This window comes from Scyliorhinus canicula, chromosome 20 (assembly GCF_902713615.1).
Source record: "Scyliorhinus canicula chromosome 20, sScyCan1.1, whole genome shotgun sequence".
NCBI lineage: Eukaryota > Metazoa > Chordata > Chondrichthyes > Carcharhiniformes > Scyliorhinidae > Scyliorhinus > Scyliorhinus canicula.
Genome location: NC_052165.1, coordinates 33,903,070 through 33,920,154, shown reverse-complemented (window position 1 = coordinate 33,920,154; position 17,085 = coordinate 33,903,070). Strand labels below are relative to the sequence as shown.

Below are 17,085 nucleotides of genomic sequence, written 5' to 3'. Positions count from 1 at the left end.
GGTTAAAACTTCTGCTGGCATCTCATTTCGTTTTTAAAAACGGGAGAATATTCATTTGTCACTTGGAAGCTCTCATGATTTTTGATTTTAAAAGACTTACATTTATATAGTGCTTTACCTCAACACTTCCTGTGGTAGCAAGTTCTACATTCATACTCTTTGGGTGAAGGTGCTTTTGTCTTATTCCCTATTTGACTTCTTGGTAATCATCCTATATTAAACACCTTCCCGACAAATGGAAACATTTGGGCTGAAATGCCGCGGCCCCGTCGTGGCGGAATGCTGCGGCCCCGTCCTGCCGGAATGCTGCGGCCCCCTTGTGGCGGGATGCTGCGTTCCCCTCGTGGCGGGATGCTGCGGCCCCCTCGTGGCGGGATGCTGCGTTCCCCTCGTGGCGGGATGCCGCGGCCCCCTCGTGGCGGGATGCTGTGGCCCCCTCGTGGCGGGATGCTGCGGCCCCCTCGTGGCGGGATGCTGCGGCCCCCTCGTGGCGGGATGCTGCGTTCCCCTCGTGGCGGGATGCTGCGGCCCCATCGTGGCGGAATGCTGCGGCCCCCTCGTGGCGGGATGCTGCGGGCCCCATCGTGGCGGGATGCTGCGGCCCCCTCGTGGCGGGATGCTGCGGCCCCATCGTGGCGGGATGCTGCGGCCCCATCGTGGCGGGATGCTGCGGCCCCATCGTGGCGGGATGCTGCGGCCCCATCGTGGCGGGATGCTGCGGCCCCATCGTGGCGGGATGCTGCGGCCCCATCGTGGCGGAATGCTGCGGTCCCCTCCTGGCGGGATGCTGCGGCCCCATCGTGGCGGGATGCTGCGGCCCCATCGTGGCGGGATGCTGCGGCCCCATCGTGGCGGGATGCTGCGGCCCCATCGTGGCGGAATGCTGCGGTCCCCTCGTGGCGGGATGCTGCGGCCCCATCGTGGCGGGATGCCACGGCCCCCTCGTGGCGGGATGCTGCTGCCGCCCTCTCATGGCGAGGGCTGTGTTGGAAACTTCCACCTTCGCTTTTTAATCCATTGAAGATTTTAGGAAATTTAAAGACCTCCAGCCACCCCTTAGTCTTCTCCTTTGACTCAGCATGTTCATCTTTCCTCAATAGGTATAACCTCTCAGATAGTGTAAATCTTGTAAATCTCTTTTGCACCCTCCCCAGTATATCAATATCCTTCTTATTTACGACCAGAATTGTGCACAGTACTTCAAGTTTAGTCCATCAACATTCCGTACAAGTTTAGCTGACAACCACAGCTCTTATCCTCAAGTGCCTCATGTACCCACTGACATCTGACAGTATAACTGCAGTCTGGCTGTCAGCTGGTAGGGTTTGCTCAGCAGTGTAGTTTAATAAACGCCCTGGCTATTTTAAACAGTCAATCATTGGAACAATTTCAAACCGATATAGCGCAATGGATAGCTTACAATTTGCAAATATTAAATGCGTAATGAAAGATACTTGAATGCAATTTATACCATATTTCAAAAAAAAATTAAAATCAATAACTCTTTGGAAAAGTACCGGCTCCAGTGAAAATTGGAATGGAAAATCAGAGACGTGGAGATAATGGAATGGTTGATATTTTTGGTCTGCTCATTTTCAATCATAATCTAATTACATGCTCCGAAAATTGTATTGTCAAGAGATTCAGACTGGCCAAGATTAGATAGATTTTCCTCATCGAGCCAATTTCGGCAGCAAGTCTTAAGGTCTGTTTGGAATTTCTTCAGTGAAATCCCACCTTGCACCTTCTGTCGTCCTGAACTCGGCTGCCCCGCACCGCATCCCAAGTGGGCGGCATGGTAACACAGTGGTCAGCACTGTTGCTTCACAGCACCAGGGCCCCAGGTTTGATTCCCAGCTTGGGTCACTGCCTGTGGGGAGTCTGGACGTTTTCCTCGTGTTTGCGTGGGTTTCCTTCAAGGTGCTCCAGTTTCCTCCCACAAGTTCAGAAAGACGTGCTGTTAGATGAATTGAATATTCCAAATTCGCCCTCGGTGTACGAGAACAGGCGCCGGAATGTGGCGCCTAGGGGCTTTTCACAGTAACTTCATTGCAGTGTTAATGAAAGCCTACAAGAATAAAGATTATATTATATAACCTATATCTATCATTAATGCGCTCACTGATCCAAATTGGCTTCCAATCTGGTGGCGCCTCGAATAAAATAATTATCCTTTAACTTTCCAAATTCCAGGGAACACAGGCCTAGTTTATGCCGTCTCTCCTCATGATCTAACCCTTGGAGCCCTGGTAACATTATGTTGAAAGTTCAAAATTCCACTGACCTCCAATCTGGTGCTTGATCAGATGGTCATGTCTGATTTTGTTATTATGCAGTTAGTTTAGTAAAGATATATCTCGGGTTTGTGCAATTTACAAGTCACAGAAACCAATAACTTGTTTTAAGTTTTTTTAAAGCAGACAGTGCTAAAAAAAAAACAACAGGTCTGGCATCTGTGGAGAAAGAAATAGAATTAAAGCTTCCGAGTCCATGGAGTACTGGGTACAGTTTTGGTCCCTTATTTGAGGAAGGATGTAGTTGTATTGGAGTTGTATTGGAGGCAGTTCAGAGGAGGGTCATTAGATTGATTCCAGAGATGAGGGTTTTGGCTTATGAAGAGAGATTGTGCAGTATAGGCCTCTTCTCTCTAGAGTTTGGAAGAATGAGAGGAGATTTAATTGAGGTAAATAAGATGGTAAACGGTATTGACAAAGTAGATGTGGAGTGGATGCTTCCACTTGTGGGGTAATCTAGAACAAGAGTTCATAGTTTTAGGGTAAGGAGTAGCAGATTTAAAACAGAGATGAGAAATTACTTCTCTCAAAGGGTCGTGAATCCATGGAATTCACGACCTCAGTGTGGTGGATGCCAGGACATTGAGTAAATTTGACGAGGAAATAGATAGATTTTAAATTAGTAATGGGTTGAAGGGTTATGGAGAATAGGCAGGAAAGTGGAGTTGAAGCTGAGAGATCAGCCATGATTGTATTGAATGGTGGAGCAGGCTCGAGGGGCTGAATTGCCTACCCCTGCTCCTAGTTCTTATTACGTCTTTTCAATTCCAAAGAAGAACATAGAACATACAGTGCAGAAGGAGGCCATTCAGCCCATCGAGTCTGCACTGACCCACTTAAGCCCTCACTTCCACCCTATCCCCGTAATCCAATAACCCTTCCTAACCTTTTTGGTTACTAAGGGCCATAAGAGTCGCATATATTGGCCTCGAAATGTTAACTTTGCTTCCCTGTCCACAAATGCTGCCAGACATGCTTTTGTTCCAGCACTTACTCTTCTTATTTCAGAATTCCCACATCCGCAGTATTTTATTCTTATTTTCAAGCAAATAATTGTGTGCAGTTTTGCAGCAAGCATTATATATGTCAGCCAAATGATTCAAAATGATTCAAGTCTTCCCCAAAGAGAGCTTGGCAGGAATTTTATTCTCCTTAACAGGCATCAGAAAATGTATCTCCAAGGAAACGCTGGTTTAATGTTAACACCGCTGTATGTAACTGACCAAAAATCATCATCAGCAACCTTCCAAAAACAACCTATTTCAGAGAGGAGTGTCTTCACATGGCACACCTTTGCTGATGGTTGAAGAGGCCAGTCCTCGAGAGGCAGATTCTGTCACAAGTGCCACCCATGATGTTACCAGGTGTCCTGAGGGTTTGATGAGATTTTCGACATTGGCATCTGCTGCCAGGCCGCTGTAGACACTGGTCATCGTGGTGCTGCACACTAACCCACAGTAGGTGCCAACATTTCACTCTGGCAACAGAGAGTGGCTCTCAGGTGCGATAACGGATGCCTGTGGCCTTCATGTCACCAGAAATATATTACTACCAATTGGCACACGGTGGGGTTTGAACTCAAGAGGGCGAGGGAAAAATCAGTAAATCAATACAACCATAAAATTACTTTGGCAGGCCTCTTCAACAAGACCATTCAAAAATGGGGTGTTAAAAAACACAAAAGATGGGCACACTTTGTTGGACATGCTTTTAATGAATTTCTCTGCTGTCCATTAGCAAACCTTTGCCAACATGGGGGCAGTCTCAGCTACAAATCAACCATGTAGTATATATATCCTTCATCAGCACATTATCCTGTTGGAAGTCATTAACACTGTTGTTAAACTCTGGTTCAAGTGCAGCCAGCCATTTGTAAAGCTGTTTGAGGGGGTACTTGACTCTGTGCTCATCACCACCTTGTGTTGCTCGTTACTTTGCCAAGTCTTCAGAAACTACAGATGCAAGGTAGGTTCTTCTGCACCTCAACTCTGAACGGACATATTAAATTGGAGCAGGAGTGGACCACACTGTTCCTTGGGCCTGCTCCACCATTCAACATGAACAAGGCTGGTCTTCTGCCTGAACTCCACTTTCCCAACAACTCTACATATTCCTCTATTGCTTGAGAAACCAAAGATCTGTCAATCCCAACCGTAAACATATTCAACGATGGAGCATTCACAACTCTCTGGGGTAGAGAATCCCAAAGCTGCACAACCCTTCCAGTGAAGATGTTTCTCCTCATTTCTGTACTAAATGATCACCCGCTTACCCAGAGACTGTGCCCCCGTGTTCTCGATACTGCAATGAGGGGAAACCAACATCTCAGTGTCTATCCTGCCAGTGAGAATTAGGGTTAACTAGGGGAAGGGTAAAAGAGAAAGATTAAAAGAGCGGGAGGGCAATGGCATATAAATATGTCATGAGAAAAAGAAAAGCTTAGGAATTATTTACAGACTGCATCCTTATTTCACTGACAAACCTGAACCAAATTTGAAGTCACTTTCACCACCAACTAGAAAAAAGAACCAGGTTTGGAAAGAGGAAATTCAACCACACTAGGATATTATAATTCTTCAAGGACGCGGAGACTCACCATAAATACAAGTCTTAAACACTACTGAGTCTTCATGTTGTTATGAACAATGTTTCATTTAGGTTTTTTGAACCTTGGTGCCTGGATGATTTCATAGACTCCTTACAATGCAGGATAAGGCCATTCAGCCCATCAACTCTGCACGAATGTTACGAAACAGCACCCTACCTAGGCCACTCCATTGGACTATCCCTGTAATCCAAACCTGACCGTTGGACACCAGGGGGAAATTTAGCACAACCAATCCACCTAACATACGACATCTTTGGACTGTGGGTGGAAACCAGAGCACCCAGAGGAAACTCACGCAGACACGGGGAGAATGTGCAAACTCCACACAGGCAGTCACCCAAGGTCGGAATCGAACCCAGGTCCCTGGAGCTGTGAGGCAGCAGCGCTAACCACTGTAGTCTGGTCCATATGTATATATTTATTTATTTTGAATGAGGTTTTACAATTCCTGAGATGAATGCTCAGGAATTCACTGGAAGAAAAACGTTCACAACTGTCTAGTCTCAAACAAGAAGCCTTTGTGTCAAGTTAATTGTATCTCTTCACAGGCTTGTATGTCTGTTAAAATATTACTTGGATAGAGGATCAGTAGGAAATTGAATCATCTTCCTGCATTTGTATTAAGATCACTCCAAACTTTAAAAAAAATCTGACACAATACAATTCATTTTTCTTGTTGTATTAAATATGTTATTCTTTGCGTTAAAAGTTGATCATCAGACTCCTGTGAATCTTTTCAGTAACTTTCCTCCACAGTGTCTTTGAAAAGGTTAGGATCTAACAAGGCAGCTTTCACTCTGTGATCTGACTTGCTCAGAATGAACAGCAGCTGGGATTGGAACACACTGAATGCGTATGTGTATTGACTCTTATCTAAAGCCAGATCACATGAGTAATGATGTAATACTTCTTTAAAAAGCAGCCGGTTCACTGGCTGAGGGCTAATAGCAATCACATACCACAGTTACCAGCAACAAAACGGCCAGAACATTAGATGTCACTCAAGCGCATTAATTGTCCTTCATGATCGAAACTGTGGCAACTTTAATTCCATCATTCACTGTCACCGTGTCTACTATTATTAGGTGTCACACTATGTGCCCTGCTATTTAATTTCCTGGCCCCCTGCAGAAACTAATGAAGTAGACTGAGCCTCACAGGGAGAAGGGATAGATCTTTCCATCTATGAAAATACATCACTGAAAGAAATGAATTTCCTTCCAAATAAGGATGATTGTCTTCATGGAACGCTTTCATCTAATGGTTTTATGAGAAAAATGCCCCTAAAATTAGGCAAAGCATCATGACAGTAACTGTGTAGCTAGATTTCTCCTTTGCTTTTGTGTTTAACAATTAAAATGTGTCCCTTCAATGGCAGGAGGGAAAACAACTCCACCCATAATACTGTTGTAGATATTGCACTCCAAAACTGTAGCGTCCAGCATTATCTTGTAAAACCCACACACAAAGCACGGACTTTCCTTAAACCATGTCCAATTTTAATAAACAACAAGACTGTTGATGCAGGAACAAAAATTAATGCAAGTTCTTAACTAAATCGTATTTCAAATGTGCTATCACTTACTTCTGAAGTATTGCCTGAAAACCTCATTACAATCAAATATATTTTAATGTAATAGTCAAATACACTACAGACTTTGCGTCTCACATGAGCTAATGTAAATTTTTTGCTATTTTATCATTTGACTTTTTGAACCGCTGCAGCCCTTTGTGTAGGTGCACCCACAATGCTGTTAGAGAGCGAGTTCCAGGATTTTGACCCAGCGACAGTGAAGGGATGGCAATATATTTCCAAGTCAGGGTGGTGAGCGACTTGGAGGGGAACCTCCAGGTGGTGGTGTTCCCAGGTATCTGCTGCTCGCGTACTTCTAAGGCTGGTGGAGGTGCTCTTTTTCAAGGTGGGAAAATGTACCACCGATAACATTTCCCAGACTGATTTCGTATCATAGGATCCTATAACACAGACGGTGCTCATTTTTTCCCATTTATTTACAAGACGTGGGCGACTCTGGTTAGGCCAGCATTTAGTGCCCATTCCTAGTTGCCCTTCAGAAGGCGGCAGTGAGTTGCCTTCTTGAACCTCTGCAGTCCTTGAGGTGTAGGTAAACCCACTGTGCTGTTAGGGAGGGAGTTCCAGGATTGTGCCCCAGCGGCAGTGAAAGAATGGCGATATATTTCCAAGTCAGAGTCGTGAGCGACTTGGACAGGAACCTCCAGGTGGTGGGGTTCCCAGGTATATGCTGCACTTATCCTTCTACATGGTCGTGGGTTTGGAAGGTGGTGTCTAAGGAACCTTGGTGAGTTACTGCAGTGCATCTTGTAGATAGTACACACAGCTGCCAATGCTCATCGATGGTGGAGGGTTTGAATGTTTGTGGAAGGGGGAGCAATCAGGCGGGCTGCTTTGTTCTGGAAGATGTCGAGCTTCTTGAGTGTTCTTGAAGCGCATGATAACATTCGGCCCAATGGGCTTGTGATAGCTCTTTGAAAGAGCTATCCAGTTAATCCCATTCCCCAGCTCTTTCCCCAGAGCCCTGAAACATTTCTCCCCTTCAAATATTTATCCAATTCCTTTTTGAAAGTTATCACTGAATCCACTTCCACTTTCAGGCAGTGTGGGCTGGATCATAAAGATATGCCTGATTTTAAAAATAAATCCCCCACTTCTCTTCTGGCTCATTTGCAAATTGTTTGTGACTAACTGTGAAAGGTTTAATACTGGGAAACTTTGGTCGATTCATCAAAGTACACAATGTAAATTTAGAGTTACCTTTTTGAAGAGTCTCGTCGAATCCTCACTGATTTGCATGAAGCGCATAATAACATTGTTCAGATAGATGTCACTCAATGTTGCGTGATCTTTGCTTTCTCGCCTGACCTGGTTCAACAGTAAATACCAGCAATTTACTGGGGACAGAAGATTCTGGTCCTTCCTAGTGGAGAAAAAACATTTTACTCAACAATATCTCTACATTTTACTTAATATTCAAGCTACAGTAGGCATGTGTACATAGATTGTTTTTTCCATCCTGAATTGCAGTTCTATACTAGACATTTGGTAATTAAGACATTTAGCTTCCCTTGTTAGGAATCCATAAAGCAGTAAGAATGCTCCCTGCTGTAACGAAAGCATTGTATTGTGCATTGGGATATTGTGCATCATCAATTGCAGCTATTAAGATCTATCCACACCAGACACAGTGTTAAAGGAGGAGAACGGGGTAGGGAGGCACAGGGCTTTAAGGAGGGACGTCAAGAGCCTAGGAGCCAGATGGCGAAAGGCAGAGGTTGTGTGAGAGACGTGGGCGACGCGAGGGTCGGAGGAATGGAAAGTTCAGTGCAATAAGATTGTAGAAGGGCAGAAGGTTACAGAAATTAGAAAGGGGAAGCCAAGAAAAAATTTGAACACAAGGATAAGAATTTTAAACTATTGTGCTTTGGGGTCTAGTTGCTAATGAAGGAAATTTGACAAGAAGTATTTGCCAACTTTTAAGCTTTAGTTAATTTTGCCTGTTTAGATTTAAATCAATGATAGATACTAAGTTTTGACCGATGCTAAATGCGGGGTTTTTGTTTGTGCGAGTGATGCAATCTTCAGTAACACGGATATTATTCAACATAAAGTCAACAGTTCAACACGTCACTGAAGACTGACATTGAGGTAAAATAGGTTTACAAAGCGCCCAAGGGGTGTCTTCAGGATGATAACTATATGTCAGTGGTAGGATGTGGTGCATTGTCATAGGGGCACTTTACACAGGAGGCATTAAGCAGGTGTCCTCCTGCCTGCCCTCTCAAGTGGGCATAAAAGATCCCATGGCACCTTTCCGAAGGTGAGCATAGGATTTCTCACTAAAAAGCAGATTACCTGGTCATTATCATATTGCCGTTTGTGGAAGTTTGCTTCGCGCAAATTGGCTGCTGCACTTCTTCCATTGCAACAGTGAGCTGAATTTACTGCAGCCTGGGCCACGGCAGCTGACTTAAGCGCAGGCGAGGCCCAGTGGCGGCAAAACCTCCCTTGCTTAAGTTGGAAACGGGAAGGGATCCATACAGCAAACTCACCACTTACGGTGCAATGTCAATTAAGCTCATTGAAAAGTCAATTGACACCAATTATCCCTGGGCCTACTGCAATTTTGTGATGGCTCAAGGATCAAATGGGGGCCTCACTGCTTTCCTGCATCCAGCAAGGCCTATCAGGTCTCTCATAGCCTTGCTGTAGTGAAAGGCACTATGCAAATGAAAATTCTTACTGTTTTTATACAACTTGCATTTAGTTTCTTGAATGAAATCAATTGTTTGAATGAATGTGCATAAGTGGCAGAAATAGATGCCAGAAATACCATTCCCTAAAACTGAAATCAAGTCAAAGAAAGGAATGTCTCCCACGCTCCCAACTGTAAAGAATCAACAATGTAGACTTGTGCATCGGCTGTTCTGCTTTCTCGGAATCTCACTCTTTGATGTGTGATGTGATTGGATACTGATTTACTGTAAATGCGACATGCACTCGAGCACTGTAACCTTATTTGTGATTAATTTTACGGTGCGAGGAATTCTATTATTGGCTGCTTAGTTCTTGAACTGTGTTTTCAGCTGTCAATAAAGTCAACCTTCTTTTATATATTCAATGGTATCAACTGTGAACTGCAATAAACGGCACAGGCATTCAACTTTATATTGGTTATAGTTTTGTCTCTGTAACCACAGTTCTCCAGATTGCAGCACTCTGATACCTAACCCAGTGGTCAGTCTTCATGAGTATGCTTGAAGAAAGATTATTGGCAAGCTCACTCCCACTCCTGCCCAGAGTCGGGCCTGAGCGATTCCCTCCACCTCTTCAATGGCTCCTGAAATAATGGATGTATTGGTGGTCATCTTCCAGGGTTTATATCGGCACTGGAACAGTTCCTGCAGGCTGCAGGGTAGCTAATGTAATTCCACTATTTAAAAAGGGAGGTAGAGAGAAAACAGGGAATTATAGATCAGTCAGCCTGACGTCGGTAGTGGGGAAAATTCGAGAATCCATTATCAAAGATTTTATAGGAGAGCACTTGGAAAACAGTGGCAGGATCAGACAGAGTCAGCATGGATTTATGAAGGGGAAATCATGCTTGACAAATCTACTGGAATTCTTCGAGGATGTAACTAGCAGAGTTGATGAGAGGGAGCCAGTGGATGTGGTTTATTTGGACTTTCAGAATTCTTTTGACAAAGTCCCACATAAGAGATTAGCGTGTAAATTAAAGAGCATGGGATTAGGGGTAGTGTATCAAGATAGACAGAAAACTGGTTGGCAGACAGGAAAAAGAAAAGAGTAGGAATTGATGGGTCTTTTTCAAATTGGCAGGGAGGGAAAGGTCAGTTATTACAGGGATCAGTGCAAGGACTCCAGCTACTCACTATATATATATTCAATATGTATTAATCATTTGGATGAGGGTACAAAATTTATTATCTCCAAATTTGCAGATGACGCCAAGCTGGGTGGGAGGGTGAGCTGTGAGGAGGATGCAGGGATCCTTCAGTATGATTTGGACAAGTTGAGTGAATGAGTAAATGAATGGCAGATGCAGCATAATTTGGATACATGCAAGGTTATCTACTTTAGTAGTAAAAACAAGGCGGCAGACTACTATCTGAATGGCCATAAATTAGGAGAGGGAAACGAGTGCTGGGTGTCCTCGTACACCAGTCACTGAAGGTAACCATGCAGATACAGCAGGAGGTAAAGAAGGCAAATGGTCTGCTGGCTTTCATTGTGAGAGGATTAGAGTAGGGGAGCAGGGAAGTCATGTAATACATGGCCTTGGTGAGGCCACGCCTGGAATATTGTGTGCAGTTTTGGTCTCCTTATCTGAGGAAGGATGTTCCAGCTTTAGAGGGAGTGCAGCGAAGGTTTACCAGACTGATTCCTGGGATGGCAGGATTGACGTTGAATCGGTTAGGATTGTATTCGCTGGAGGGCAGCACTGGGACTGCAGCGCTGAGGACCCGGGCTCGACTCCCGGCCCTGGGTCACTGTCCGTGTGGAGTTTGCACATTCTCCCCATGTCTGCGTGGGTTTTGCCCCCACAACCCAAAGATGTGCAGGTTAGGTGGATTGGCCGCGCTAAATTGCTCCTTAATTGGAAAAAATAATTGGCTACTCTAAATTTATAAAAAATAAAGGATTGTATTCGCTGGAGTTCAGAAGAACGAGGAGGGGGGGGGGAATCTCAGAAATCTATAAAATTCCAACAGAATTAGACAGGGTAGATGCAGGAAGGATGTTCGCGATGGCAGCGGTGTCCAGAAACAGGGGTCATTCGGAGGATGCGGGGTAGACCATTTAGGACTGAGATGAGGAGAAATGGGCACCCAGAGCTTGTGGAATTTATTACCACAGGAAATAGTTGAGGCCAATACATTGTGGGCTGGATTGAGAGACCAGGTGCTGATGCTGGGACTGAATCGCGAGTGTTCTATGTACATGATAGCGATGCTGGTACCGGAGAAATTCAGGTCATCCTAATGGGCTAGCACCGGTACCAGATGGTACTAGTGCAATTCCACTGCATGCTGGTGTGAGAGATGACGGGGTTGGGATCGGCCTGACAGGTAGAAGCTACATATCGGCACTCCACTCCCTACACACTGTCATCCCAGCCAAGAGGACAGCATTGGTTGTGCTGGAGCATGCCCATCCCATTGATGGGTTGGCTGGGGACTGAATGTACCTGGCGAGGCATCCATATGTCCAGTGGAGCGAAGTTCACCGTGGGCAGTCAGCGGTGTGCGCATTTGGATGGCTGCCTTGCAGGTTCCAGATAAGGTGGTCCATGCCCGTCAACCCCGCCCTCTCAGCCCACCTCCTGGCCAACCCCCACTACTCACCCTGGCCCTGCCAGAAGCCCCCTGGCCAGCAGCACAACTGTCAGCCCACTAAGCAAAGTTGGACACTTTCTGAAACCCTCAGCAGCCACGGCGCCCGTTTCCCGATTTTAAAGACCACAAGTGAACCTCGCCGTCGGTAATTCCGCCTGGCGGAGGCAGAGCATCGCGGGGGCCCGGAAATTGCCAGGTCGGACCTGATAATGATATGCCAACGGCGCTAACTGTACAATTTGCATGCCCACGCAGCATGGAACGTATTCACACCGCTGCCGAGGCACCGGAGGGTGGCATTCTGTCAGTAACTTCATTGCAGTGTTAATGTAAGCCTCTTGTGACAATAAAGATTATTATTATTATACACAAAGAGATTAGCGTGTGGGGCGGCACATGGCACTGCCGCCTATAGCGCTGAGGACCCAAGTTCAATTTTCGGTTAATTCATGATTCTTCCCCCCCCCCCCCCCCCCCGATTGCGATTCCGGCGTTGCTGGACAGAGTCCTGTATGTTTTCAAGAAGCAGGTAGATATAGCACAGGGCAACGGTACTCAAAAGATATGGCTATCGGGTGATCAAAATGAGTGGTGGAGCAGGCTTGAAGGGCCGAATGGACTCCTCCTGCTCTTACTTTCTATATTTTTATGCATCCATAGCTCAGATAGCGATTCGGAAGTAAAATCCTTGGTCCATTTGTCCTCCTCGCCAATGTAGACCAAAGCTTGATGTGGTGCCTTCATCATTACCATTGCCAAGATCTGCCGAATCAGTGTGAACCAGGTGTCACATGACATTGTACTCACTCATCCATTGGAAAGGTATTTAAAAGGATGTTAAATAAATACATGAGGCAGAAAGGAACGGAAGATTATGCAGAGAGAGCTGGATGAAAAGGGGTAGGAGAAGGTTCATGTGGAATATAAACCCTGGAATTACTGCTTCCTGCACTGCATACTTGATATCAATCTGTGATAAAATAAAAATAGATAAAAGAGATGCTAAATTAGATTGACAGCACTGAAAGTCAGCTGGCCCAGATGGGCTGTTTCCTAGGTTACTGAGAGAAGCAATGTTGAACATAGCAGAAATTTTGATTACAATCTATCAATCCTCTTTGGGTCTGGAAGAAGACTGCGGAGTTGCAGGTATTATACCCCTCCTCAAAGAGGGGAGGGGGATCGAACCTGGTAACTACAGGCCAGCCAATCTAATGCCAGTTCTTGAGGAAAAAACTGATTTCCGCACAGAGAAGCAAGGGACAGCTTGTCGAGATTTCTGAAATGCAAATCATGGGCTGGATTCTCTGCCGTCTGGATTCATAAATCTGGTGCGGCGGGACGATGAATCCCGCCCCATGTCTTTAGGATCCGGAGGGGTATTGACAGGGCAGATGTGGAAATTATGTTTCTTCTTGTCCAAGAATCCAGAGCTCGAGATAGATTTTTGTATAACAGGGGAGTGAAAGGTTATCGGGAATCGGCTGGAATGTGGGGTTAGGGTTGCAATCAGCTCAGCCATGATCTTACTGAATGGCGGAGCAGGCCCGAGGGGCCGAGTGGACTGATCCTGCTCCTAATTCGCACGTATGTCTGACTGAGCTCTCCGATGAAGCAACAGGAATGAGGGACATCAGCAATGTGGAGAGATTGGAGAAATTGGGATTCCTCACCTTGGAACTGGGAAGGTTGGGGGAAGGCTGAATAAAGGTAGCCAAAATCTGTGGGGTTTTGATAGCGCAAACTGGGAGAAAAAGTTCTCCCTCTGACCAGTGGGCTGGTAACCGGAGGTCAAAGTTTTAAAATAAGACGCACAGGATTGATAAGGTCTGGAAAACACGATCTGGAAGGGCGGTGGAAGCAAATTCCGTAGGAATTATCAAAGGGCAATTATACATGGTGGGGACTAACATGCTGGGTTGCGAGGTAAAAGTTACATTATGGGACTAAACTTGAAAGTGCTATCCAAGGGTTAGCAGAGGCACGATAGCTGAATAGCCTCAATCTGTGCTGTGATTCCAGGTCAATCTCAGGATCGGACCTTACTTCACTTAGGTCTTTAACAAAATTGCTTGTTTCTGGGACTGCTGTTCTTTCTTTCTGGGCAACGTCTACTGTCAAGGCTTTTCCTTCCACCATTTCGAACTTTCTCCAGCCTGAAGCTCTTGAGGTTTCTGTGCTCCTCCAATTCTGGCCAATTGCACATCCTCGATTTTAATTACCGCAACATTGGCAGCCGTGCTTTTAACGACCAAGGGCCTGAGCTCGGGAACATCTTCCCTAAACCTCTCTCTGCCTCTCTTTCTCATTTTAAAATGCTCCTTAAAGTTGAGCAGTTTGCCAAAGTCTTTGGTCTGGTACATAGGAATAGGTGGAGACCAACCAGCCATTCGAGCCTATCCTGCAGTTCAGTGAGATCATGACTGGTCTGTGGCCTGACTCCATTTGTGAATCATTTTTTTTCCCAGTGAAGGGGCAATTTATCGTGGCCAATCCACCTACCCTGCACATCTTTTGGGTTGTGGGGGCGAGGCCCATGCAGACACGGGGAGAATGTGCAAACTCCACACGGGCAGTGACCCGGGGCTAGGATCGAACCAGGGTCCTCGCCGCCGTGGGGCAGCTGTGCTAACCACTGCGCCACCCTCCCATTTGCTTATCATTGCCCCATATCCCTTATTAACTTTGGCAAAAGTCTATCAGTCTCCATTTCACAATTAACAATTGACCTAATATTATTACCAGTTGTGAAAGAAAGTTCCAAATTTCTACCACCCTTTGCGCAAGGAATTTCATTCTTGAACAGTCTGACTCCTCATATTAGGGCGCCCAACGCAAAGGGTTGGGGGGGGGGGGGGGGGGGGGGGGGGGGGGTCCCCATGCTAATAAAATCCTTTGAGCAATTCAACACTGTGCTCTTTCCAAGGCTGATACATCCTTTCTGAGGTGCGGTGCCTCAGAACTGCTCACATACTTTAAGTGTAGTCTATCTAGGATTTTATGGGCAGGATTCTCGAATAATGGGGCTATGTCCCCACTCTGGCGTGAAAACCAGCGCCAATGACTCCGGTGTCAAAGGCCCCCGAAAGTGAGGGATTCTCACCTTTCTAGGGGGCTAGGTTGGTGCCTGAGTGGTCCCCGCAGCTCCAGCCGGCACGGAACGGCCCGCGCGAGTTTGCGCATGCACAGAACGGCCAGCGTGAGTCGGCGCATGCGCGGGGGTTCCCTTCTCCGCGCCGGCCCCCGGGAAATATGGCAGAGGCCTACAGAGGCCCCGAATAAAGTAGGCCCCCACGGAACCAGACGCCTGCCGATCGGAAGGTCCCGATCGCAGGCTGGGCCACTGTGGGGGACCCCGCCCCCCTCCAGGACGGCCCCCACACACTCGTCTTCCAGGTCCCGCCGTGTGGGAGGCGAGTAATCCACGCCGGCGGGACTCGGCCAAACTCATTGGCTACTCGGAGCCCAGAGAATCACCGGGGGGGTAATCCCGCTGGCGCCCAAAAAATGGCATCGGAGAATTGGGAAGCCGGCATTGGGGTGGCAGGGCGCCCGGGGATTTTCCGACCTGGCACCAGGTGGAGAATCCCGGCCTATATACTTGAAGCATACCTTCTGCTCATTCTAGTAGCCTTACACATTAATTTCTGTACCTCTTGGTTCTTTCATGGGACGTGAGCATTGTTGGCAAGGGCAGCATTTATGGTCCATCCATAATTGCCCTTGAAGTCAGTGGCTTGCTTGGCATTTCAGAGGCCAGTCAAGCGTCCACTACATTGCTGCAGGTCAAGTCACATGTAGGCCGTACCAAGATTGGGGATTTCCTTCTCAAAAGGCAGGAGAAGGGGGATGAAAAAATATCAGCCATGATTGAATGGTGGGTCAGACTCAAAGGACCGAGTGGCCTAATTCTGCTCCTATGTCTTATGGTCTTTTGGTCTTAAAAATACATTAGCGATCCAGGTGGGACTTGACAACAATCAACAACAGACTGCTGAGACGATTGCTTTCATTTTCAGATTTATTTGAATTCAAATGTCACCACCTGCTGTGGTGGGATTTGAACGCACATCTCCAGAATATATATCTGGGCCTCTGGATTGCTTGTCTAATGATATTACCACTGTGACACCGTCTCCTCATCGCAACACCTTTTGTAACATTATGATCTCAGTTCTCCTTCTTCACCATCTGTTTCTAGCTTTTCACTATTTAGAAAATATCCTGTTTTATCTTTATTAGTTCCAAAGCGGATGACCTCACATTGAAATCCACTGAAGGCAGATTATTGTCTGGCTGGCTCTAGATTAGGAGAGGGGCATGTGCAACGAGGCCTGGGGTGTTCTCAAACACCAGTCACTGAAAGTAAGCATGCAGGTGCAGCAGGCAGTGAAGAAGCCAAATGGTATTGCTGGCCTTCATAGAGAGAGGATTCAAGCACGTGAGCAGGGATGTCATGTTGCAATTGAGCAGGGATGTCGTGTTGCAATTATGCAGGGCCTTAGTGAGACCACACCAAGAATATTGGGCGCTATCTAATGGAAATGAAAGAGTATCCTGTGTCGGGCGCGTTTAGCCAGGGGCTTCCCGGCACTGGCAGCTTCGAGAACCACCCCGCCATGAAACGCAACCATTTCTGCACCTTGGCGAGGAACACCCCGGCAAGGCTGCACTTTGTCCCATTTCCTGCAATAACGAACTCTGAACCCCTCCTCCACTACGGCCCCAGACCCCCCCCCCCCAAACTACGGCCCCGGACCCCCCCCCCCCCCCCCCCAATGAAGGGGTCCTCGAGCCCCGCGCACCCCACCTCATAAACCGCAGGGCACCCCCAGGCTTGATTCACGACGCGGGCAAGAAGTCACCTGGCCACCTTTGCACTGCCAGCCTGACAGTGCCCCTGCTAGCGCCATCTGGGCACCACCCTGCCTACGGTCCGACCACCCAGAGCACGGGTCGTCCAAAGATGTGCAGTGTCGGTAGATTTGCCACGCTAAATTGCCCCTCAACTGGGAATAAAAAAAGAATTCGGTACTCTAAATTTATATTTTTAAAATTCACACTCACCCTGGACAAATGCTTTGTTTCTTTCTTACAACCACTACCACACCCGTTGCCTTTTGTTCGTGACATCTTTGTCATTCAAACTCTCCCACCCTCAATCCTATCCCAGATCTCTTTTCTCCTTCCTCCTGCCCCTTTCAATGGCATAAACCCCATCAGAGTTCTACCTTCCTTCAGCTCTGAAGAGGAGGCTTGTTGGGCTTGAAACATTAACTCTGATTCTACCTG

At 46.7% G+C, this 17,085-nt stretch overlaps 1 protein-coding gene across 6 annotated transcripts in view; it reads right to left on the bottom strand.

Annotated features, from left to right (window-relative positions):
* srgap1a (SLIT-ROBO Rho GTPase activating protein 1a) overlaps window positions 1-17,085 on the bottom strand; it is a 274,720-nt gene that overhangs the window by 119,098 nt on the left and 138,537 nt on the right. For all 6 annotated transcript variants that reach the window (XM_038781245.1, XM_038781239.1, XM_038781244.1 and 3 more), the window contains exon 3: window positions 7,694-7,856. In XM_038781245.1, coding sequence (XP_038637173.1) covers window positions 7,694-7,856 — 163 coding nt within the window. The remainder of the gene's footprint in view (window positions 1-7,693; window positions 7,857-17,085) is intronic.